Source organism: Raphanus sativus, chromosome 8 (genome assembly GCF_000801105.2).
Source record: "Raphanus sativus cultivar WK10039 chromosome 8, ASM80110v3, whole genome shotgun sequence".
NCBI lineage: Eukaryota > Viridiplantae > Streptophyta > Magnoliopsida > Brassicales > Brassicaceae > Raphanus > Raphanus sativus.
This window is the reverse complement of record NC_079518.1, coordinates 3,985,783-4,009,356: the sequence shown is the minus strand read 5'-3', so window position 1 is coordinate 4,009,356 and position 23,574 is coordinate 3,985,783. Positions and strand designations below refer to the sequence as shown.

Sequence of the window (23,574 nt, the reverse complement as noted above, 5' to 3'; positions counted from 1 at the left end):
GGTATCCCTCATTCAGTAAATGATACCAGAACTATTGGCTCTGATTATGACATCTACCACCAGCGGAGAGTGGTACATTCCTATATTCACTTTTGTCTTTTTTGTTTTGTTTTGTTTTGCAACGAACTGAAACTCTTCCTTGTTTTGTAGCAAACGCCTCCTTTCCCATCTGAAGGACTTGGTCGATTTAATGGTGTTGGTGGCATGGGAAGACCAGGAGGTGACAATCTGTACATGGGTGGTGAGCTAATGCCTGGGCGTGGTGGAGTTTTTCCTCCATATTTTGGGCCAAATGGTACTCGAGATATTGGTTTTGGTCTACCTCCCAATGCATCCAAGACTCTATTTGTTGAAGGTCTTCCTTCTGATTGCTCAATGAGGGAAGTAGCTCGTATCCTATATTTTCTATGATTCGTTTTTTTTTCTAAGTTCTGTCGCTGAAGAATGTTTGAGCGGTTCACTGTTCTTAACTATATGTCTAGATATATTTCGGCCTTTTCCGGGATATAAAGAAGTGAGACTTGTGACCAAAGACTCAAAGCACGTAAGATTCACTTGTTTTTAACTTGAACCATTGTTGAAACTAAATCGTCCCTGAATTTCATTAGCTTTGACTTACTAATCAGAGGTTTATTTTCTTCTAATTTTTATGCAGAGGAATGGAGATCGTATTATTCTTTGTTTCGTTGATTTTGAAAATCCTGCATGTGCAGCAACTGCTCGTAACGCCCTGCAAGGTAACTAAGATGCTTCTCTGCTTCCTAAATTGGGATTATTAGGTCGTACACATCTTGAGTTTATGGTGCATTGTTTCTTGTAATATACTCTATGTCTTCATCAACATGTTGTCAACGCTATGCATTTGACAGGCTATCGAATGGATGAAGAGGAACGTGATTCCAAGATTTTGCGAATCCAGTTTTCCAGAAACCCAGGTCCAAGACCAGGGCAACGTGGAGGAAGGAGGTGACGAGTCGAGATACATTTGGGGCACATCAACCAAAAACTGTAATTTATATTTTCTCTAGAGCCTAATACACACTTGATCACGTGTTCAGATCCTTAGTAGTGCTCTCACTCAAAGCTATTGAGATGTATGGATGGATAGACACGAGAGTCTAGGAGCTTAGTTTGTTAATATTGGAAATTTGGAATCTAAGAATAGCTCAATGCATAAATGTTCTTCTTTTTTTTTTTTTTGGTCAAACAACAATTCCATTAATTTAAAGTTTCAGCCTCCATTAGAAGAGGAAATACAAAGTAGAAAAGCACAACTTGCCATATTACAACCACCAGAAAACACAAGAGATACATGTGAATCCTCAAAAGATAAGATAAGAGATCGAATAGCCAACAAGATCCAATGAGCATCAAAAGACCAACTCTCTTAAAGGAGGCAACTGAGTTCATGGCAGTCTGACTTGCAAACCAGCTTAGAAACGCCCAAAAGGGCTAGACACTCTGCAACTAAGACAGTGAGGTCATGATACCAGAACAATGAACAACCAAGTCTTCGTGAGACCAAACAAATATGATGCACTGTAAGGAAGCAAATACTGTTACTTTTCTTTCCAAATTGCCACCAATGGTTAGAAAGCAAAACATACAACTCCACAGTTAAAACACAAACATATAAAACCCTGCATACTGCAGAATAGGAATGAGCCAAGGCAAAATAATTGCTACTGAAGAACCTGAGAACAGAGAAATGAAATCCCAAACCAAACAAGGCTATGACTTCATTCTCAATGAGACTTTGCCAACTCTCCAAACATCTTGACAAGTGAACTATGAAACTTAAAACAATGAGCAACCAAGAGATGGAAGCAAAAGCACAAGACAGAGATTCATAATTCCAACCAGAAACCATATCACTTTTTATATCAAAAACCACTGTATAAACACAGATCTGAGAAACTTGAGGCCAGTAGATTAAGAGACCAAAATCGAACCTGACAGAGTTATAACAAGCCGGATAGAACCCGGAATTGAGCATACTGCAGTAGAGGAATCACAGAAAACCACAAGAACGAACATCACCGAAACTGATAGAGTCACTAAACGGACAGACAGTATAGTCACTGTAGAGTCAAAGAAGCCGCACAGGAACAGAGACAGATCCGGTGGGTGGGGAGGAACGGAAAGGACGTGAGGAAAGCACTCGACTGGGAGATCTATGAGAAACACGAGCGGCGGAGGAAGGAGAAACGGCGCAAAGGGACAAGGAACCAGCAGAGCCATGGAAGAAAGGAAGAGGAGGGAGAAAGAGGAATGTTCTCGTCGGTGGGCGAGAGGCTACACCGACAACGGCGAAGATGGTTCACAGGAAAACCCTAATCGGGTTGAGAGAGAAAAGCCATTTGGTATTATTACTGAGCGTTCATAAATGTTCTTCATTGTCTTGATACTTTGGGTTTTAACTTTTTAAGTGGACAAAAGAGGTGAGAAGAAATACAGAATTGGTATTATATTTTCATTAAAAAAAAGACTTGAACGACAGAGCCTTGATTAATAAATATCAGCGACCAGCTGCAATGTGCATGCTTGCTACATTCTTGATGCTGTCATAGCCAGTGCTACTTGTATCGCCTTCTGCTGATAAGACTCTTTAGAAATTTAAAAAAAATATATTTTTATTTTTCTGAAATTCAATACGAACCTACACCAAATTGTCTTTAAATGAAGTGAGAATTTTTGTTTATCGTGTCAAATTCATTTTCATATCTGTAAACCAGATAGGGACTAAACCGTATGAAACGAAGACTAAAGTTCGACCCATTCCTTATAATTCATACAGTATAGTTTAAATTTTGTGTGTTTGGATTATTTAATCGTGACTCAGATTTAAAACATTTTGCTTTCTCATATTCTATACACATTTGAAAAACTATATATATACATGCACCCTCCCTCTCTTTTTCCCTAATAATCATCATTGTACTTCTTCACTGTCTAGAACCATCACCACACTCTCACATACACGCACATATCTCCCTCTCTCTCTATATAGCTATATCATCTTCTCAAGTGAGATCTTGGCCCCAAGACAACATCCACTGAAAATCCGTAAAGATCATGAAGAAGCCACCACCATCGCGTCAAGAACCGTCGTATCAGTCGCCGCCTCAACCACCACCACCGTTACAACAACAAGAACCGTCGTATCAGTCACCGCCACAACCACCACCGCCGTCACACCAACAAGAACCATCTCAAGCACGTGGTCCGAGGATCACATACATCCCGCCTCAAAGGATTTTCTATACACCCAAAGAGAACTTCAAGTCATTGGTTCAACGACTCACAGGCAAACCCCCAACAACCTCCACAACTCCTTCGTCCTCCTCTTCTCCGTATACGTCAGCACAAAACTACACTTCAGCAGCGTTCGAGGACGATTCTCCGGCGATGGAAATGTATGATGCTGAGTTGGAGAAAACTAAACCGAGACTAGGGTTTGCGGGTGGCGTAGAGACCACGTATCAATATCATCAAAGCCGAGATAACCAACGGCCAAATTTATCTCCGGGATCCTCCTCTTCGTTATGGGCGGAGTTATTTTCTACTACGACCAGTCCACAAGGTTTGTCGTCCTTCTTGATTGGGCCTTTTAGTTTACAAACGTTTTCTTGAAAATGGGCCAAGAGGTGTATGAGTTTATTGGGCCGTGTCAAATATGGGATCCAGTGGGTCCGGGTCGGGTTACCCAGATTAGGATCTTGAATTGAAGCCTTGATGAATTGAAATTAGGGCTTGTAGACTTGCAATCCTTCGATTTCTTGTCTACGGCGGATGGGTACTACTGGAATCAGCAGAGACACCATCAGCCTCCGACGTCGTCCATCCCCTACGGTTCCGATGGTCCTCTGAAACGCAGCCGTTTTAACTTGGGTAATGCTGCTAAAGTTTCTTCTTTTCTTTTACCCAATGTAGACCTCACAAGGAGCTACTTTGGAAGCGTTGATTCTCTTATTAAGAACAATTGAACTGCCTCTTTTTGCCTTGAAAACGTTATCCCTTGTTATAAATGAGCTGCTCTACTTTTAAAACAGTTCACCATCAATGGTTTTATTATATTTGCAGATTATGATGCAATTAACTATACTTACAATGTGTTAATAACGTGTGTTACCACATTGCCTTATCCAGACCACAGTAACTTGCCATGGGATGAGGATGTAGGTATCCCTCATGATACCAGAACTATTGGCTCAGATTATGATGACATGTACCTGCGGAATGTGGTACTATCCTTAATTCACTTTTGTTTTTTATGTATTGTCTCTCTACTTCGTTTTCTCAACGAACTGAAACTGGTCCCTGGTTTTGTAGCAAACGCCTTCTTTGCCATCAGAAGAACTTGGTCGATTTAATGGTGTTGGTGGCATGGGAAGACCAGGGGGTGACAATCTGCACATGGGTGGTGAGGTCATAACTGAGCGTGGTAGAGTTTTTCCTTCAGATTCTGGGCCAAATGGTACTCGAGCTATTGGTTCTGGTCAACAAGATTTAGGTGGTAGGCCTAGCCGGGAGCTGCTTCCTCCACCTCCTGATGCATCCAAGACTCTATTTGTTGAAGGTCTTCCTTCTGATTGCTCAATGAGGGAAGTAGCTCGTATCCTATACTTTTTATTTATGATTCGTTTTTTAAAAGTTCGTCGCTTAAGAATGTTGGAGCGGTTCACTGTTCTTAACTATATGTCTAGATATATTTCGGCCTTTTCCCGGATATAAAGAAGTGAGACTTGTGACCACAGACTCAGAGCAAGTAAGATTCACTTCTTTTAACTTGAAATATTCTTATTACTTTGTTAGTAGTTCATTCATTAGCTCTGGCTTACTATAAGTTTTTTTTTTGTATGCAGAGGGATGGAGATCCTGTTGTTCTTTGTTTTGTTGATTTTGAAAATCCTGCAAGTGCAGCCACTGCTCGGAACGCCCTGCAAGGTATAACTAAGATTCTCTCTGCTTCCGGAATTGGTATTATTAGGTCCTACACATGTTGAGTTTCTGGTGCATTGTTTCTTGTTATGTATATACTCTTATCTTCATCAACATGTTGTGGTTTCCTTAAGATAGACACTTCACCTCAGATTTAACTGATGCTACGATATGCATTTGACAGGGTATCGAATGGATGAAGAGGAACCTGATTCCGAGAGTTTGCAGATCCAGTTTTCCAGAAACACAGGTCCAAGACCAGGGTAACGTGGAGAAAGGAAGTGATGAGTCGAGACACATTGGGCATATCAAACCAAAATTGTAACTAGTTGTTTTCTCTAGAACCTAATACACACTTTGATCACGTATTCAAATCCTTAGTAGTACACTCACTCAAAGCTGGAGAGATGTAGGGATGGATAGACACAAGAGTCTAGTAGGAGTTTAGTTGATTGGAATCTAAACTTTCTCTCACTCCTCTGTTTCTTTTTTTCAATCTTCTTGATAAATGTTGTGCATATAAATAAAAGTTACAAATTTTGGGGGATTTATGAACATTGATACTGATGGTCTATAAGAACATTTTCAATGCATAAATGTTCTTCATAGGTAGACAAAAGAGGTGAGATGAAATACAGACATGATATTATTTTTTCATAAACAAGATTTGAACGTGATTTTGACAGAGCCTTGACTAATAAGTATTAGCGACCAGCTGCAACGTGCATGCTTGCTACATTCTTGATGCTGTCATAGCCAGTGCTACTTGTATCGCCTTGCGCTGATAAGATTCCAACACCGACCAAGTTCTCAGTCTCCTCCCCAGGATACTGATCCGACCACTGATGTTTGGTTTTTGTGACTCTCAAGCCCTCAAGCTTTGCAGCTACTTCCGTCATCAGTGGCCTTTCTTCTCCAGTCACTCTTGTACACTCCATAGCAACTCCGACAGCTTCCTGGATCTCCTTCCAGTTATTCTCGTTGATTACTTTCTCGTCAATAACCTCGTGCAACCTGTTCTCCTTCATGGCAGAAGCAATGTAATGCACCAGATGTTTTGACTGCAGTGGCCTTTCGAAGCACAATGCCTTTTGGCTTGAGAGAAGTTCCATGAGGACTACCCCAAAACTATAAACATCACTCTTTTCGTTTAGCATCCCAGTGTTGTAGTATTCGGGGTCTAAGTAACCTAGAGTGCCTTGCACCATGGTCGTGAGCTGCTCTTTATTCATTGGTATTAGTCTTGAAGCACCAAAGTCAGCTACCTTTGCAGTTAAGTTCTCATCCAAGAGAATATTGGCAGTCTTGACGTCTCGGTGGATGATTGGAATAGAAGCAGATGAGTGAAGATAAGCAAGTGTTCCAGCTATCTCCACGGCTATCCTCAGGCGTTGTTCCCATGTAAGAGAAGGACCAAACAAAGAACCGTGCAAGTGATCGAAAAGGGTGCCGCTGTTAATGAACTCATAGACAAGCAAGGGAACTTCAGTCTCTAGACAGCAGCCCAAGAGTTTGACCACGTTCCGATGGTTGATTTGTGAAAGCACAAGCACTTCGTTGATGAACTGCTCTACTTGGCTGGTGTCTCCAAGCCGAGCTTTCTTTATTGCAACTATGGAGTTGTCTGGTAATATCCCTTTGTAGACAGTTCCTTGTCCTCCCTGGCCCAGGATTCTGCTCTCGTCATAGCCATTAGTTGATGTCTTCATGCCTTCTTCAGTAAAGATTTGTATGTTAGCATTTGATGTCCCCGGTCCTGAGAGTCTCTGTACTAATATGCCGCCACCATTTTGTTGGAAGAATTTTTGTCGGAGCTCAGCTGTCTTCCGGTGCTTCATTCTCTGTTGTACATAGCTAACGACAAGCAGGATGGACAAGAAGCCAATGGTTGTTCCTGATCACATCACACATAGATGATTAGATGTTGAAAACAATGAGTAGAGCTATAAAAGTACAGAGGGAAGCTTACCAAGAAGAATGGTAGCCCATCCAAAGTCTTTACGCTTGCAACTCATATTGGTTTTGTCTAAGCGGTAACCAAACTTGCACTTACAGTAGAAGTCTCCAACCGTGTTCTTACAGGTGCTGGGATCCGAGCAGTTATGTTTATGGATAGTACTAGTACACTCATCGATGTCTGGCACAAGTAAAAGAACGTGTAAGATGCCAAATAGAGATGTATCAGGAAAACAATGAACTCTCAAAAGAAGAAAGAAATATTAAGATAAGACCAATCTGAAGTGTACCTAGGCAACGATGTTCATTTGAAAGGTAAGGATTCCCTTCAAAACCTTTTAAGCATTTGCAGTTGTACCCGGTTCCACGAGTAGAATTGAAACATGTGTTGTTATACCTACCGCATAGGCTTGCGTTTCCAACTTGCTCGCATGTCTGGTTTCCAATAGACCAGTCCAGTACCATAGGGAACTGAGTTACATTCCGTAGGTTCTTAAGATCTCTCAAAGCATCGAAGTCAAAAGTACCGTTTTCGGCGAGAAAGGCATATTTGCAAGGACTGAAGTCATACACAGAAGTCGTGTTCTGCAAACGAAATGAGCGAATTCGGAATCTGTTGCTATCCGACGGCACAGAGACGTCTGTACTGCAGCAACCTGCACCTTTACACCCTCCATTTGCCGCGGGTTGAGAGTCACATCCTGATATGCATCCAGTTGAGTAATTTTGGATTCCATAAGTGGTCAGATATGCGTAAGCGTTACAGCCTACTATAGTAAACTTGTTTTTGTTGGAGAGAGATACATTAGCCAGCCTGTAAAGGTAAAAATCCTCGTCACTCAAAGTTCCCTGGCTATCGTAGCAAGTGTAAGAAATATTGTTCATGGCGCGTAGTTCCCCGCTGTGAGAAATGCTGATGACCTCAAGATTAAGTCGAAAGAATAGCTTCTCTTTGTTACAGGTGAGATTGAAACTAGGATCGTCGGCATAGTAACAACCTTGAGAAATGCCAAAAGGGTACTCAATTGTGACGTTGCCACAACTAGTTTGGCAGTCGTTGCGAGGTTGCCCATCGACCAGCTGCGTATATGCAAGGTAGAAGCAAGTAGCCACCAAGATCAGTTTCTGCACCTTCATCTTCTCTAACTTTGTTTATCTTCCTTCAAACACCGGTGTTGAGATGTTCTCTTGACTTTTTTCGTTAACCCAACCTCTATACTTGTACTATTTAACTACAGACCAAGTCAATGTACAAACTCATTCAGCATCCATCCCCAAGTCTTCGTTTCTGTCATTCAGTTTTGGAGGACACAAAGACCAAGACGTTGGTGACTATCAGGGTCCATTGAATATTCATATGTATGGCTTCTGATCACAAAGATATGGTTTTTTTTTTCATATTCATATATATATAAAAATTAAACTAATCACAGGTTGACACATTCTAAAGTATTTTTCAAGTTGTCCAAAAAAAAAATAATTTCTTTCTCTTCCTATTTTTTCCTTTTTTTATCAAAAAATTAAACTAATCACAAGTTGGCACATATTCTAGAGTATTTTTCAAGTTGCCCCACAAAAAAAATAATTTCTTTCTCTTTCTATTTTTTCCTAGTTTTATTATTATCTACATACTTTGGTAACAACTAGCAATACGTTGTTTTCTGTTGAAAGTTCTAGTGTTACTTTGCTAGTATCACCTTTAGATACTATGAGTATTTAACTCTAAATTACTATGTTTTACCAATTACAAATTTATAATGAAGGAGATGTTCCGATTCCGATCCTAGATCTCCATGATGTCTTTATGTATTTCATGTGATTAGAGAGCTTTAACTCTATGATAACTATACAAATAGTGTTCATCCCATAACATTTAACATGGTGTCATAATTCTTTAATTCTAACTCTAGTAGATCGGAGTTACATAATTGACGTTATAAGTCAAGACGACCTTATCTTTATTCCACATGAGTCCTGCATGATTTATCTCTAGAGGAGAAGGTCGAGACAGAGAATTGGAGGGGCCGGACTTTAAAAGGCGAGGGAGGACCAGGATCATAAAGTGAAGTACTGTGTGACTGTGACATACCAGTGGACGGGCCGGACAACGAAAGAGACAGGGGAGACCAAAATGATGAAGTGAAGGCTCAAGTGCTCAACTGTTTGACTTCTCTTCAAAATGTTTTTGAAACATTGTCACGGACCTTGCATTTCCTCTCTTTAGCTCAAACATTTATGGATCGTCATCTCATAAGTAAAGTCAAACATTTAGGGAGAAAAGGTTTGCACGGAAATGCAAGGTCCGTGCAAAACTTTTCTCCCATTTTGAAACATTTGTTTATACGCCTGTGGTCCATGACAATGGCCGGAGCCTACCTTCCGCACTCGACATCATATCACCCTTTTATCGTGATTATAATCCATTCTTTCTTTCTCGAGTTGTTTTGTAACCATAATATGTCAATGACTTGAAACACAACCATGAACGACAAAACTCGACTATAGGTTGTTTCGAAGGCGCTTTATTAATTAGAAGAGGGTAACTGTTTACAGAGTGTGAGAATAAGAAAAAGCTAGGCTTACAAAAACAGTGAGCCTTGCGCCATGTACTGATCTTTTCCTATGTTAATTGATGATTTTAAAAACTAGCTCCTTTGAAAAAAAAAGAATGTTAAAATTTAGGTGGAGGATGATTGGTAGTTTGCAGGGTACTGATGCATAAATGTTCTTCATTGTCTTGATACTCTGATCTTTAACTGTTTAGGTGGACAAAAGAGGTGAGATGAAAAATGATATTATTTTTTTCATAAAAAAGAGACTTAACCGTGATTTTGACAGTGCATTGACTAATAAATATCAGCGACCAGCTTCCATGTGCATGCTTGCTACATTCTTGATGCTGTCATAGCCAGTGCTACTTGTATCGCCTTGCGCTGATAAGATTCCAACACCGACCAAGTTCTCAGTCTCCTCCCCAGGATACTGATCTGACCACTGATGTTTGCTTTTCGTGACTCTCAAGCCCTCAAGCTTTGCAGCTACTTCCGTCATCAGTGGCCTTTCTTCTCCCGTCACTCTTGTGCACTCCATAGCAACTCTGACAGCTTCCTCTATCTCCTTCCAGTTATTCTCGTTGATCAATTTCTCGTCAATAACCTCGTGCAACCTGTTCTCCTTCATGGCAGAAGAAATGTAATTCACCAGATGTTTTGACTGGAGTGGCCTTTCGAAGCACAATGCCTTTTGGCTTGAGAGAAGTTCCATGAGAACTACACCAAAGCTATAAACATCACTCTTTTCGTTCAGCAGACCAGTGTTGTAGTATTCCGGATCTAAGTAGCCTAGAGTGCCTTGCACCATTGTTGTGAGCTGCTCTTTATCCATCGGTATCAGCCTTGAAGCACCAAAGTCGGCTACCTTTGCAGTTAAGTTTTCATCCAAGAGAATGTTAGCCGTCTTGACGTCTCGGTGGATGATTGGAATAGAAGCAGAGGAGTGAAGATAAGCAAGGGTTCCAGCTATCTCCACTGCTATCCTCAGGCGTTGTTCCCATGTAAGAGAAGGACCAAACAAAGAACCGTGCAAGTGATCGAAAAGAGTGCCGCTGTTAATGAACTCATAGACAAGCAAGGGAACTTCAGTCTCTAGACAGCAGCCCAAGAGCTTGACCACGTTCCTATGGTTGATCTGTGAAAGAACTAGCACTTCGTTGATGAACTGCTCTACTTGGCTGTTGTCTCCAAGCCGAGCTTTCTTTATTGCGACTATGGAGTTGTCTGGTAATATCCCTTTGTAGACGGTTCCTTGTCCTCCCTGGCCCAGGATTCTGCTCTTGTCATAACCATCGGTTGATGTCTTCATGCCTTCTTCAGTAAAGATTTTTACATTAGCATTTGATATCCCTGGTCCTGAGAGTCTCTGTACTAACATGCCGCCACCATTTTGTTCGAAGAATTTTTGTCGGAGCTCAGCTGCCTTCCGGTGCTTCAGTCTCTGTTGTACATAGCTAACGACAAGCAATAGGGACAAGAAGCCGATGGTTATTCCTGGTCACATCACACATAGATGATTAGATCTTGGAAACAATAAGTGAGTGGAGCTATAAACATCGACTCTTTTTTTTTCAGGACTACACCAAAGCTATAAACATCACAGACACAGAGAGATGATAACATCTGAGAAACAATAAGTCGAGAGGGAAGCTTACCAAGAAGAATGGTAGCCCATGCAAAGTCTTTACGCTTGCAACTCATAGTGGTTGTATCTAAGCGATAACCAGATCGGCACTTACAATAGAAGCCTCCTACCGTGTTTCTACAGGTCCTGGGATCCGCACAGTTATGTTTATTGATAGTACACTCATTGATGTCTGGCAAAAGTAAAGAACAAAGAACGTGTAAGATGCTAAAAGTGATGTAGATGTAAACCGTTGAAAGAAGAGAGAAAGAAGTGTACCTTGGCAACCGTGTTCATTAGAAAGGTAAGGATTCCCTTCATAACCTTCTAAACATTTGCAGTTATACCCGGTTCCACGAGTAGAATTGAAACATATGCTGTTATTCGTACCGCATATGCTTCTGTTTCCAACTTGCTCGCATGTCTGGTTTCCAATAGACCAGTCCAGTACCAGGGGAAACTTGTTGACATTCCGTAGGTTCTTAAGATCTTCCGAAGCATTGAAGTGAAAAGTACCATTTTCCGTGAGAAAGGCGTATGTGCAAGGATTAAAGTCATACACCGAAGTGCTGCTCCCCAAACGAAATGGGCGAGTTCTGTATTTCCAGCTACCCAACGGCGCAGAGACGTCTGTACTGCAGCAACCTGCACCATTACACCCTCCATTTGCCGCAGGTGGAGAGTCACATGCTGAGATGCATCCAGTTGAGTAATTTTGGGGTCCAGTAGTGGTCAGATATGCGTAAGCGTTACAGCCTACTATAGTAAACTCGTTCTTGCGGGAGAGAGATAAATTACCCAGCGTGGTTGTGTGGTCACTGCCGTTAGTCAAATATCCTGTGCTATTGTAGCAAGCGTAGGAAACTTTTTTCCAGACGCGTAGTTCCCCGCTGGGAGATATGTTGATTACTTCAATCTTACCAAATAATAGCTCCTCTTTCTCATTACAGGTGAGATTGAAACTACGATCGTCTGCATAGTAACAACCTGGAGAAGTGCCAAAAGGATACTCAATTGTGACCTTTCCACAACTAGTTTGGCAACCCTTGTGAGGTTGCCCATTGACCGGCTCCGTATATGCGATGTAGAAGAAAACCGCCACCAAGAACACACCATGCACCTTCATATTCTCACTCTCTCTTTTCTCTCTAGATTTGTTTATCTTCCCCCCCCAAACTTCTGTGTTGAGATGTTCTCTCGACTTGTTTCATTGGCCCAACCTCTATACTATTATTTAACCATAGACCAAGTCAATGTACCAACTTATTTAGCATCCATCCCCAAGTCTTTGTTTCTGTCATTTAGTTTTGTAGGACACAAAGACCACGACGTTTGCGATTACCAGGAATATTCATATGTATGCTTCCTGATCACAACACGTACTCTATTATAGCATGTCCATTGGTAAGAAACCTACCAAAATATCTCATAGGCAAAAAAAACTAATAGTTTACTATAATTCTATATATCACTAGTTGAATTTTAAATTATAAAAAAAAAAGAAATTAAACTAATCACAGGTTGACACACATTCTAAAAGTATTTCTAATTTTTTTGTTGGGTTTCTCAAATAAAAATTCATTTCTTTCTCTCTTCCTATTTTTTTCCTAGGTTTAACGTTATCTAATACTTTGCAAAAAAAAAAAAACTAGCAATGGAATATCACATTTAGATACTATGAGTAATTGATTCAAAGTAAAATAAATCTAGCTACTACCTTATACCAATTACAAATTTATAATGAAGGATGCTCCGATGATCTCTTTATGTATTTTTATGTGAGCATAGTTGGACCAGATAGCTTTTACATTATCATAATTATATCAAATAGTGTTCATCTAATAACATTTAACATGGTATCATAATTCTTTTGTTATAATTCTAGTGAATCGGAGTTACATAATTCACGTTATAAGTCAAGACGACCTTATCTTTATATATTCCATATGAGTCGTGCATGATCTTACCTTTAAAAGAGAAGGTCGAGACAGCTAATTGGAGGGCCGGACGTTAAAGACGAGGTAGACCAGGATGAAGCGAAGTACTGTGTGACTGTGACATACCAGTGGTCCACTGCCAGTGGAGGGGCCGGACAACGAAAGAGACGGGGGAGACCAAAATGATGAAGTGAAGTCTTTACTATTTGACTTTTCTTCAAAAAGAAAAGTCTCTACTGTTTGACTTGACTATGGGATGATGATCCCTAAATGTTTGGGCTTAGGAGAGGAAATGCAAGGCTTATTTAGGCCCAATTGTTTAATAAATAATTATTGGAAACATTTCTCTCATTTTGAAAAAGTTGTATATGGCCGTAGGCCCGTAACAATGGCCGGAGCCTACCTTCCGCACTCGGTTATTTATTTATTTGTTTGAGTTTATATTGGAGTTTGTATTGAAAAACCCAAGACTCGGTTAAACCTAAAATCATTATCTTTGCGACCAGGAGCGGGATGATAAGTAAACCCTAGAAACAAACAAGCACTAAACAAAGCTCATAGAGCAGTGACGACGCTGAAACTATGAGCCTATCTTCCACACTCGATCCTGAATCTCCCTACTATGTGGATCCAGATTATCAACCGGACGAAAATCTTCCTATGGTTATACTCAACCAAGCCGAAGACAATTACTTCATCTGGAAAACCCATTTTCTTGAGTTTCTCGAAAGCAAGAACAAAACCGGGTTCTGTCACGGCACTGTCTGGACGCCGGAACTTTCCTCGCCGCTATATCAACCATGGAAAGTCTGCGACGCTAGGGTCAAGAGTTGGATGATGAACTCGGTGAGCGAAAACTTTCGAAACTACGTGCTTTTCGCGGAAACTGCGCACAAAGCATGGGAAGATCTCCGTGCAATATTCGTTCCGAACGTTGATCTGAGGATCTACCAGCTTCGTCAGAAAGTCGCGACGTTGAGGCAATACCGCGGTGACTCCTTACCGGTGTATTTTGGGAAACTGAGGAGAGTTTGGGAGGAGCTGTCGGAGTATGATCCTTTGCTGGTGAGAACAAAGGTAAAACAGAGAATTATTGAAATATAAAATAGCTAGGAGAGCTTTATTTAGGTGCATAAATAGAAAGGGAGAAGCTTTGTGTTTGTCACCAAGATAAGTAAGATTGCAAATGATTCATAAATGTGAAAGGAGAGGCTGCATTCAAAGCAACCAAAGTTACAATGATAGAGAGCTAACACTCAAATATATATGGAATCACTTGGTAAGAAACCCTAAACATATGGGCCTTTGGGTTTGAATATTGCATTGGGCTTGAACTCTCTAATAGCTGGAGTGTGCGTGTGGCGGTTGTAGGTGCGAGATTACTGAACGGGCCAAAGAGGCGAGAGACAAGGAGCAGCTTACCGCCTTTGTGATGGGTTTGGACAAGGATCTAAGCTATGTGACAACGCATATCATGCTCATGAATCCAAGTCCTTCTGTTGACCAAGCCTACGGTTTGGTTGCACGAGCAGAATCGGACAGGAAGAGGAGACGCTGAAGAACCTTGGAAGTAGGGAGGTGATCATCACACTATTTTATCTATTTTATTTTATTTTTTATGCTACTCTTCTTTAAATCGTGTTTCTTCCTTACTTGGTTTTGTAACCATAGTGGTATCTCAATGTCATATGGCTACCGGTTAGCATACAAGCTTGATTAAATGTTCTTGAATTTTCATGTTTAGTCTCTAGGTTTTATAATCTTTAGGAGGACAAAAGAGGAGATAACAAATAAAGAAATAACTTCATTTCTCACTAAAAGAAAAGAAAGAGACTTAGAGGTGATTTTGTTTTGGAATACCACTTAATTTCATTACAACTTCAACTTATTCGAATACAAAAGATAGAGGGATCCTCTTTAGTAGAAATCATAAACTACAACAACATAAGATAAAAGGGATAATTTTTCAAAGGAAGATGACAGCGAAAACAAGACGAATCTTGAATGCGTCAGATGACAAAGTCTGACAGCAGATAGATAGGACAGCCCTCACCTACTAGACTTCGATGTGATTTTGATAGAGTTTTGACTAATAAATATCAGCATCCAGCTTCGATGTGTGTAACCTTGCTACATTCTTGATGCTATCATAGCCAATGGTACTACTACCCCCTTGCGCCGATATGATATGAACACCGACCAAGTTCTCAGTCTGCCCAGGGTACTGATCCGACCACTGATGTTTGTTTTTTGTGACTCTCAAGCCCTCAAGCTTTGCAGCTACCTCCGTCATCAGTGGCCTTTCCTCTCCCGTCACTCTTGTACACTCCATAGCAACTCTGGCAGCTTCCTCGATCTCCTTCCAGTTATCCTCGTCGATTACTTTCTTGTCAATAACCTCGTGCAACCTGTTCTCCTTCATGGCAGAAACAATGTAACTCACCAGATGTTTTGGCTGCAGTGGCCTTTCGAAGCACAATGCCTTTTGGCCTGTGAGAAGTTCCATGAGAACTACTCCGAAGCTATAAACATCACTCTTTTCATTCAACAACCCTGTGTTGTAGTATTCGGGGTCTAAGTAGCCTGGAGTGCCTTGTACCATTGTTGTGAGCTGCTCTTTATCCATTGGTATTAGTCTCGAAGCACCAAAGTCAGCTACCTTTGCAGTTAAGTTTTCATCCAAGAGAATATTAGCAGTCTTGACATCTCGGTGGATGATTGGAATAGAAGCAGAAGAGTGAAGATATGCAAGAGTTCCAGCTATTTCCACGGCTATCCTCAGGCGTTGTTCCCATGTAAGGGAAGGACCAAACAAGAAACCATGCAAGTGATCGGAAAGGGTGCCACTGTTAATGAACTCATAGATAAGCAAGGGAACTTCAGTCTCTAGACAGCAGCCTAAGAGTTTGACCACGTTTCGATGGTTGATTTGTGAAAGCACAAGCACTTCGTTGATGAACTGCTCTACTTGGCTGCTGTCTCCTCCAAGCCGAGCTTTCTTTATTGCAATTACCGAGTCGTCGGGCAATATCCCTTTGTAGACAGTTCCTTGGCCTCCCTGGCCCAGGATTCTGCTTTCTTCATACCCATTTGTCGCCTCCTTCATGCTTTCATCGGTAAAGATTTGTATATTAGCATTTGATGTCCCTGGTCGTGAGAGTCTCCGTACTAATATGCCACCACCATTTTGTTGGAAGAATTTTTGTTGGAGCTCAGTCATCTTCCGGTGCTTCCTTTTCTGTTTCACACAGCTGCTAACAAGAAGAATGGACAAGAAGCCGATGGTTGTTCCTAAATCACATTATCACAAATAGAAAAGAAAGAATCGAAAACAAGTGAGTGGAGCTATAAACATCGCTCTTAACGTTCAGGACTACCTCAAAGCTATAAACATCATAGACACACACACACAGATGATGACATCTGGTTAACTATAAGTCCAGAGGGAAGCTTACCAAGAAGAATGGTAGCCCATTCATAGTCTTTATGCTTGCAACTCATAGTGGTTGTATCCAAGCGGTAACCAGACTGGCACTTACAATAAAAGCCTCCGACCTTGTTTCTACAGGTGCTGGGATCCGAGCAGTTATGTTTATTGATAGTACTATTAGTAGTACACTCATTGACGTCTGGCATAAGTAAAGAAGAGAATCAGAGATGTATCAGGAAAACAATGAACTCTCAAAAGAAAAAAAAAGATAAAAACAATTTGAAGGGTACCTTGGCAACCATGTTTGTTTGAAAGGTAAGGATTCCCTTCATAACCATCTAAACATTTGCAGTTATACCCGGTTCCACGTGTAGAATTGAAACATGTGCTGTTCTTCATACCGCATATGCTTCTGTTTCCAACTTGCTCGCAATTCTGGTTTCCAATAGACCAGTCCAGTACGAGAGGGAAGTCGGTTACATTCCGTAGATTCTTAAGATCTCCCACACCTTCGAAGTGAAAAGTACCAATTTCGGCCAGAAAGGCATATGTGCAAGGATTAAAATCATGCACAGAAGTCATGTTCTCCAAACGAGATGGGTAAATTTCGAATGAATCATAGCTGTCAGACGGAACAGAGACATCTGTCCTGCAGCAACCTGCACCATTACAGTCTCCTCCATTTACTGTCGATGGAGAGTTACATGTTGACACGCATCCAGTTGAGTAATTTTGCTGTCCAATAGTGGTCAGAAGTGCTAAAGCGTTACAGCCTACTACATTAAACTTGTTTTTTTGGGAGAGAGATAAACTACCCAGCGTGTAGGAATAGGAAGACTTAACACTCAAATCTCCTTGCTTATCATAGCAAGCATAGGAAATCTTATCCATGACGCGCAGCTCCCCACTGTGAGAAATGTTGATGACATCAATCCCACCAAATAATAGCTTCCCTGTCTCTTTACAGGTGAGATGGAAATTGGGATCGCCGGCATAGTAACAACCAGGAGAAGTGCCAAAAGGGTACTCAACTGTGACATTTCCACATCTAGTTTGGCAATCCTTGCGAGGTTGCCCATTGACGGGCTCCTTATATGCGATGTAGAAGAAAATAGCCACCAAGACCAGACTCTGCACCTTCTTCATCTTCCACCTTCTCTCTGTCTCTCTAAATTTGTTTCTCTATGAGCCACATCTATACGATTGTTTAAACTATATACAAGTCAATGTACCAACTCATTTAATTAGCATCCTAACCTCTTTTGTTTCTGTACTCATATATTAGTTTAGTAGGACACAGAGACCACGACGTTGATGATTACCAGGTATATTTCATTCGTACAAACATATCTCCATTGTGAATGTTTATGAAACTAGAAAGATTGAGCTCATAAAAGCTTTATTGAAAGATAGAAAATGAAATAGCTTATAAAGCTTTATTGTGCAGGAAACATAAAAGGAAGAGATAAACTTAAAGTTGTCACCAAGAATTAAAATAGATTGATTGATTCATGAAACAGAGTTTGAAAGAGGCTGCAATTACAGCAGCCAAAGTTACATCTTAAGAACAGATAACGACATATATATATGAGTCTATAACCCTAGTTACATGGTTACCAAACACTTCATATTGGATCATAAGATGGGCCTTGGTGTGGGCTTTAATACTCCCCCGCAAACTGAGCAGCGGATGAACACGAAGCTGCTGAGTTTGAATGCACATGAAGATGGTTTTGAAGGAGACATGGCGAGTTGAAGGTCTATAGGAAGTAGGTAGATGAATATTCAGCTTGGAGAATAGACATAAGTGTGAGAACATCTTCAGGTTCTTTTGACCTATTTGTCTCACAACAAGTTGGGGATTTTTTTTTTTAATCCTCCTAACTGGACTAAGCTATCTCACAGCCAAAGAAAAATCATTCTACAAGAGCCTAAACCTCAACTCTCTATTTCCTATCCATCTGCCACCAAAAGCTCTTCACTTTCACAGTCTGTTTTTTTTTTCTCTTGGACATTTAACCAAACATCTTGTGTGCACTCATCAAAACAGAAACTTGCTGCCATTATTCTCAAACCCAACACTATCCTATTGCAACTACCTAGCCAGCGATATGTTTCCAGTTCTGAAGCTATCTATTTTCACATGAAAGAACAGAGATATTACCGTGAGAAGAAACATGACATGTGACTTGGAGAAACTACTAGTTTTGTTTGAAAAGTCATTATCCTCTTCAGACAGCGTGGCCAGCTTCACCAAAACACCAACTTTGTTTTACCAGGCGAGCTTCTTCTCTGTCTTGGTCACTGCCGAAAAGACTTCAAGAAAACAGGACTGGATTTGCTCAGACAGAGCAAACTAAGGCTTGAAGATGAACAGAATAATCCTATGAACCGTCTGTGAAGAAAGAGGGCTTGAAAACGCAAGAAAGTCTCAACCTTTCTTTGGATTTCGAGTTCAGGAAAGAAACTCTACCAAAACTGATAAGGAAGCTGACTTGACAAGTTTAATAGAAGCTCTGAAAGAGGAATAATACCCATGAACCGACTGAAGCTCTGATACCATGTGAATGTTTATGAAACTAGAAAGATTGAGCTCATAAAAGCTTTATTGAAAGATAGAAAATGAAATAGCTTATAAAGCTTTATTGTGCAGGAAACATAAAAGGAAGAGATAAACTTAAAGTTGTCACCAAGAATTAAAATAGATTGATTGATTCATGAAACAGAGTTTGAAAGAGGCTGCAATTACAGCAGCCAAAGTTACATCTTAAGAACAGATAACGACATATATATATATGAGTCTATAACCCTAGTTACATGGTTACCAAACACTTCATATTGGATCATAAGATGGGCCTTGGTGTGGGCTTTAATATCCATGACCTATTTTCATGTGTTTAGAGTTGGATTATGTGGCTTTTACTTTTATGGTAACTTATATCAATAATGTTTTCCCATAATTAGCATCCTAACGTCTTTTGTTTATGTACTCATTTATTAGTTTAGTAGGACACAAAGACCACGACGTTGACGTATTTTCATACAAACATATATCTCCATGACGTATTTTCATGTGTTTAGAGTTGGATTATTTGGCTTTTACTTTTGTGGTAACTTATATCAATAATTATAATTCTAGTGGATCAATAATAGGTTTCAAGTCATGTCATGATCTTAGCTTTGGAGGAGAGATCGAGACAGACCATTGGCGGGGAGGACAACGTAAAAGACAAAGGAGACATGACACTGAAGTGTACTGTGAAGCCTGTGAGTGCCGTTGGAGGGGCCAGGCCCAGGGGAGACCGAAATAATGAAATTTTTTGTTACTATGCCCCTGACAAGGGAGCCTACCTTCCGCACTCAGACCCCAAATAATCAACCCTATTATTTACATCCCTTTCTTTCTTGAGTTGTCTTGTAACCACAGTGGTAATGCAATGACATGACGTGAAATCACAATAATGAGCGAAAGAACTCAAGTTTAGCATACAAATTCAGGGGAATTATGAAACATTAGTACTGATGTTTCTAGCGGTTTGCAATACAAATAGATAGCTTGTTCAAATCGTATGGGGTTTCCTAGTGTCCTTTTTTTTTGTAAAATTATATTCATCCAAAAAAACTTGTTTACGATCAGATGCAACTTCAATCTAATGTGGAATCAAAAGATGTTCTGATGTAGTAAAAAAACAGGCGCAATGTTTTAGTGTGACTTCTGCAGGGACGCGTCTTGTACCATTGCTGGATTCCATCAATGTGCTTGTGGATACCAGGCCATTATCAGTGATTGTAGTCTGTTTCTCACATTCTTGTCTATCATCTTGATGATTAGCTCTGCTGGTCTTGGGTTTTCTGCCCTGCTTCCCTGCAGTTTCTTTCTCTCCATATATAATAGAGAGCAGCTTGGAACGTGTATCTGAAGAGGAACGGCTTTGTTCTTGTGAGAGTGGTTGAGTAAGTAATCTCCAGGTTTCTTTCTTTATTCAATAAGAGTGTTGCGTCATAATGATACCTGACACTAGTGTCGTCCATCGTCCAAATAGCCGATGAATATTCGCAAGCAAAGAATAAATGAGAGCGGCTTTCCTCTGTTTTGACGCAGAGAAGACATTCTGAACTGTGATTGGGATTCCAGTTTTTGATCCTGTACCCTGCATGAGTCTGTTGCAGGTGACCAACCGGACAATGAATGAGTATTTAGCATGTGAGAGAACCAGACACCTCCTTCTCCTAGTGTGTCCATTAGTAAGTTAATTTGTTGAATATAAAAAAAAAAAAAAAAAAAAAAATTGTTGAATATTTTACATTGGTGTCTCTTGTTTATGATCATTTTGTAAATTTTATTGGCCAGATATAAAGAGATTAGTTAAATATACGATGCATAATCTGAATGTTTGTCAGACTCTATAGCTCTAGAAGACAGAGTGAGAGATAGGGAGAGTACTACAAAGATTGCAGAAGAAGAATGATAACATAATAGATTATGCATTTGTCTACTCACCAGAAATATAATCAGGAAAGTTACATTATACACGAGCACAAGAAATATGTTGATCAATCACTAAGAAAATAAAGGAATATCTTTTGGCTACTATTAACACATGATTGTTCTCGGAAACCCAGTTGCTTCTCAAATGACATAAAGTAATGAGTCATTACCACCACGACTCTCCAAGAAGGCTATACTCAGACAGCAGATGAGTATGTTACATTGTGAATTCAAGTCTCATTATTATTTGATCACTTGTTCCTTATCAAGTTCTACAGTTTTTTCCTTCATCATTGGTGTTGGAATAATATAAACCTAATGGACCGAGTAAAAAATTGAATAAGTGATATGAAATTTCTGTAAAATAATGGTTTTGAGAGCTTTGACCTACTATGCAGCTTGGTTACTGTAACTTTCAACCATGGAAGTCATCCTGGTTGAAGCATCTTTGGAGAAGGAGTCATCCTAGGCTGTATCAAATGCAGCTTCCTTTTTGACTATTGTTGCGCCATTCTACCATTGACAGTAAGACTTTACAGGTATGATGAGTACCAACTCACTCTTTGTTATGAGGAAAAGATAAAACAAAAAAAAAAAAACAAAAACAAATATTGGTTCTACATTTGTAAAGATTGTGGAGTCACTTTTGCACGTTTGCTTGGGGATATAAGTACGCCAAACGAGGAGGAGATGCTGGAACAAAAGGAGAGATTCGAATGAGAACAACAATCCATGGTTTTCAAATAAAAAAAATGAAATATTTGTTACATTCCAAAAATTGGATTAAGATGTCAGACAGAGATAATAATACATCAGAACGATGAAGAAAGTGACCAAGTGGTGCTTAATACTAAACAATCCTTTCTCACTACATTCTCAACCTTCATCACTGCATGCACCCACAATGATCTTTCACATCAAAGTCTCGAGATCATTTCAATCAAAACCAAAGCTTACAATAACACAAAACTAGTGTCCTCATTTTAGCGAAGCGGTATATACCAATCAAGAAAAAAAAACAAAGCTCTTTCTATTATAATTCAACACCCAACTCCCTTTGTTTCAACTCCAATCCCATCCTATCATTCTCAAGTTTCATCCTCTCATTCTCCATCCTCATTCTCTCGAGTTCTTGATCTCTTTTCTTACTAAACCTCTCCCACCTGAACCTCTGTTTCTCCAACTCCAGCAACTCAACTTGGATCTGAAGCTTCTGCTCTTCCAACTCCAGAGTCCTAGACTCAATCCACTGCTTCTGAACAGAAGCTGACCTCACACTCTCAGCCACACCTTGAGGAAACGGCATTTGATGAGCCAAAGTGACCTTACTGCATTCCAGAGAATTCACATGGCCCTGATGGTCACCATCTTCATGGCTATGGCTCTGTCTCCCCTTCTTCAAAGGACCACCACCACCACCTCCATAATGAACAACCCTACAATCCCCACGGTCAACATCATCATCATGCTCATCATGATCCTCATCATCAATATCCTCAACCTGATGATTCTCATGATCATCTCTGCTTCTAAGCGCCAACTGTAACGAACGCTGCAAAGCAAGGTCATGAGGCAAATGCAACCTATTCCCATTATGGTAAGAACACATCTCTTCGTAGAACAACTGCTTAGAACTCATGGTTTTCCTAACATCATCCTTCTCCTTATCATTCAAGAACCCAATAGAATCCAAAAGCTTAGGATTCTCCACAACCTGACATGAGGTCCCCCTCCCAAGCATATCGTTAAGCTTCTTATACCGTTTATTCAAATCATTAAACTTATCCTCACACTGCTGAGGCGAAACGTGATACCCTCTCTCAGACATGACTTTAGAAACAGACTTCCACTTGCCCTTTTTCTGCAAAGCAGCAAACTTTCTCCTACTCCCACCATCCATACTAAAATCATCACCTATATAAGACACAGCGGTTATCAACAGCTTCACCATCTTATTAGTCCACTTCACTCGCTGCCAAGGAGACCCTTTAGCTGACTTGTTGTTGTTGTTGTGACCATCACCACCACTTTCTTCGTTAAAACTCGGTTCTTCATCATCATCACTCTCTCTTTCACCTTTATGATGATGATCACAGGTTTGTCCTGTAACCATGGTAAAGGGAAGACCTTGGAGATGCTGCTGGTTCATGGAATCTGGATGATGAACTCTCATATCGAATCCTCCGAAAGAGGAAGCTCCACCTCCTTGAGTAAGCTTCCCATCCATTACTCCCTCCACACACCCACAACCGCAAATCGCGTCCTACGAGAGAAAAAGTCATCAGTGAATGGGAAAGTATAAACCTTTTTATCACCTGAATGGCGAAATCTCAAGTGATTGTACAGAAAGGTCGAGACTTTAGTTGTGGAATCGAGCGTAGAGCAGATCGGGATGAAGAATACTAAAGCGGCGAATGTGAGAGAATGAGTAAAAGGAGAAAGGAAGTTAAACTTACAGTCAAAAGTTTGGAACTTGCTTCGTCTTCTCCGGAGAGCTTCTCTCTCTCTAGGTGGATGCCAAAAAGCTCTTCTTTTGTGTGAAACTTTGTTTTCTTTTCAAGTCCAAACTTCTCGGAAATTTATTATTTTAGCCCCACTATTTCTTTTTTTTTTATGTTTGTTAACTACTCCACTATTTCTTTATT

At 40.3% G+C, this 23,574-nt stretch overlaps 6 protein-coding genes and 1 long non-coding RNA gene across 7 annotated transcripts; 2 read left to right on the top strand and 5 right to left on the bottom strand.

Moving 5' to 3' along the window:
• The first annotated feature begins 3,795 nt into the window (after window positions 1-3,795).
• Window positions 3,796-5,488, top strand: LOC108833839 (nuclear speckle RNA-binding protein B). The gene is made up of 6 exons (XM_018607234.2): window positions 3,796-3,891; window positions 4,150-4,244; window positions 4,333-4,615; window positions 4,707-4,768; window positions 4,866-4,947; window positions 5,126-5,488. The coding sequence occupies exons 2-6, from the start codon at window positions 4,227-4,229 to the stop codon at window positions 5,206-5,208; spliced, it is 528 nt and encodes a 175-aa protein (XP_018462736.2). The 5' UTR covers window positions 3,796-3,891; window positions 4,150-4,226; the 3' UTR covers window positions 5,209-5,488.
• LOC108820860 (wall-associated receptor kinase 5) lies at window positions 5,466-8,247 on the bottom strand. Its single transcript, XM_018593880.2, has 3 exons — window positions 7,188-8,247; window positions 6,911-7,078; window positions 5,466-6,835 (listed from the first exon to the last, which is right to left on the bottom strand). The coding sequence occupies exons 1-3, from the start codon at window positions 8,032-8,034 to the stop codon at window positions 5,646-5,648; spliced, it is 2,205 nt and encodes a 734-aa protein (XP_018449382.2). The 5' UTR covers window positions 8,035-8,247; the 3' UTR covers window positions 5,466-5,645.
• Window positions 8,248-9,590: 1,343 nt separating this feature from the next.
• LOC130498541 (wall-associated receptor kinase 5-like) lies at window positions 9,591-12,317 on the bottom strand. Its single transcript, XM_056991987.1, has 3 exons — window positions 11,353-12,317; window positions 11,105-11,266; window positions 9,591-10,943 (listed from the first exon to the last, which is right to left on the bottom strand). Exons 1-3 carry the CDS (start codon window positions 12,197-12,199, stop codon window positions 9,754-9,756), a joined length of 2,199 nt encoding a protein of 732 aa, XP_056847967.1. The 5' UTR covers window positions 12,200-12,317; the 3' UTR covers window positions 9,591-9,753.
• Window positions 12,318-13,564: 1,247 nt separating this feature from the next.
• Window positions 13,565-14,594, top strand: LOC130498435 (uncharacterized). Its single transcript, XM_056991791.1, has 2 exons — window positions 13,565-14,075; window positions 14,356-14,594. Exons 1-2 carry the CDS (start codon window positions 13,593-13,595, stop codon window positions 14,566-14,568), a joined length of 696 nt encoding a protein of 231 aa, XP_056847771.1. The 5' UTR covers window positions 13,565-13,592; the 3' UTR covers window positions 14,569-14,594.
• Window positions 14,595-14,867: 273 nt separating this feature from the next.
• LOC108821921 (wall-associated receptor kinase 1) lies at window positions 14,868-17,614 on the bottom strand. The gene is made up of 3 exons (XM_018594913.2): window positions 16,731-17,614; window positions 16,466-16,639; window positions 14,868-16,301 (listed from the first exon to the last, which is right to left on the bottom strand). The coding sequence occupies exons 1-3, from the start codon at window positions 17,584-17,586 to the stop codon at window positions 15,100-15,102; spliced, it is 2,232 nt and encodes a 743-aa protein (XP_018450415.2). The 5' UTR covers window positions 17,587-17,614; the 3' UTR covers window positions 14,868-15,099.
• A 303-nt stretch (window positions 17,615-17,917) lies between these two features.
• Window positions 17,918-19,309, bottom strand: LOC130499258 (uncharacterized). The gene is made up of 2 exons (XR_008938139.1): window positions 18,605-19,309; window positions 17,918-18,200 (listed from the first exon to the last, which is right to left on the bottom strand). It is a non-coding gene; the product is annotated as an uncharacterized LOC130499258 (long non-coding RNA).
• Window positions 19,310-21,646: 2,337 nt separating this feature from the next.
• Window positions 21,647-23,498, bottom strand: LOC108819350 (uncharacterized). Its single transcript, XM_018592363.2, has 2 exons — window positions 23,386-23,498; window positions 21,647-23,192 (listed from the first exon to the last, which is right to left on the bottom strand). Exon 2 carries the CDS (start codon window positions 23,154-23,156, stop codon window positions 21,963-21,965), a length of 1,194 nt encoding a protein of 397 aa, XP_018447865.1. The 5' UTR covers window positions 23,157-23,192; window positions 23,386-23,498; the 3' UTR covers window positions 21,647-21,962.
• Window positions 23,499-23,574: the final 76 nt, after the last annotated feature.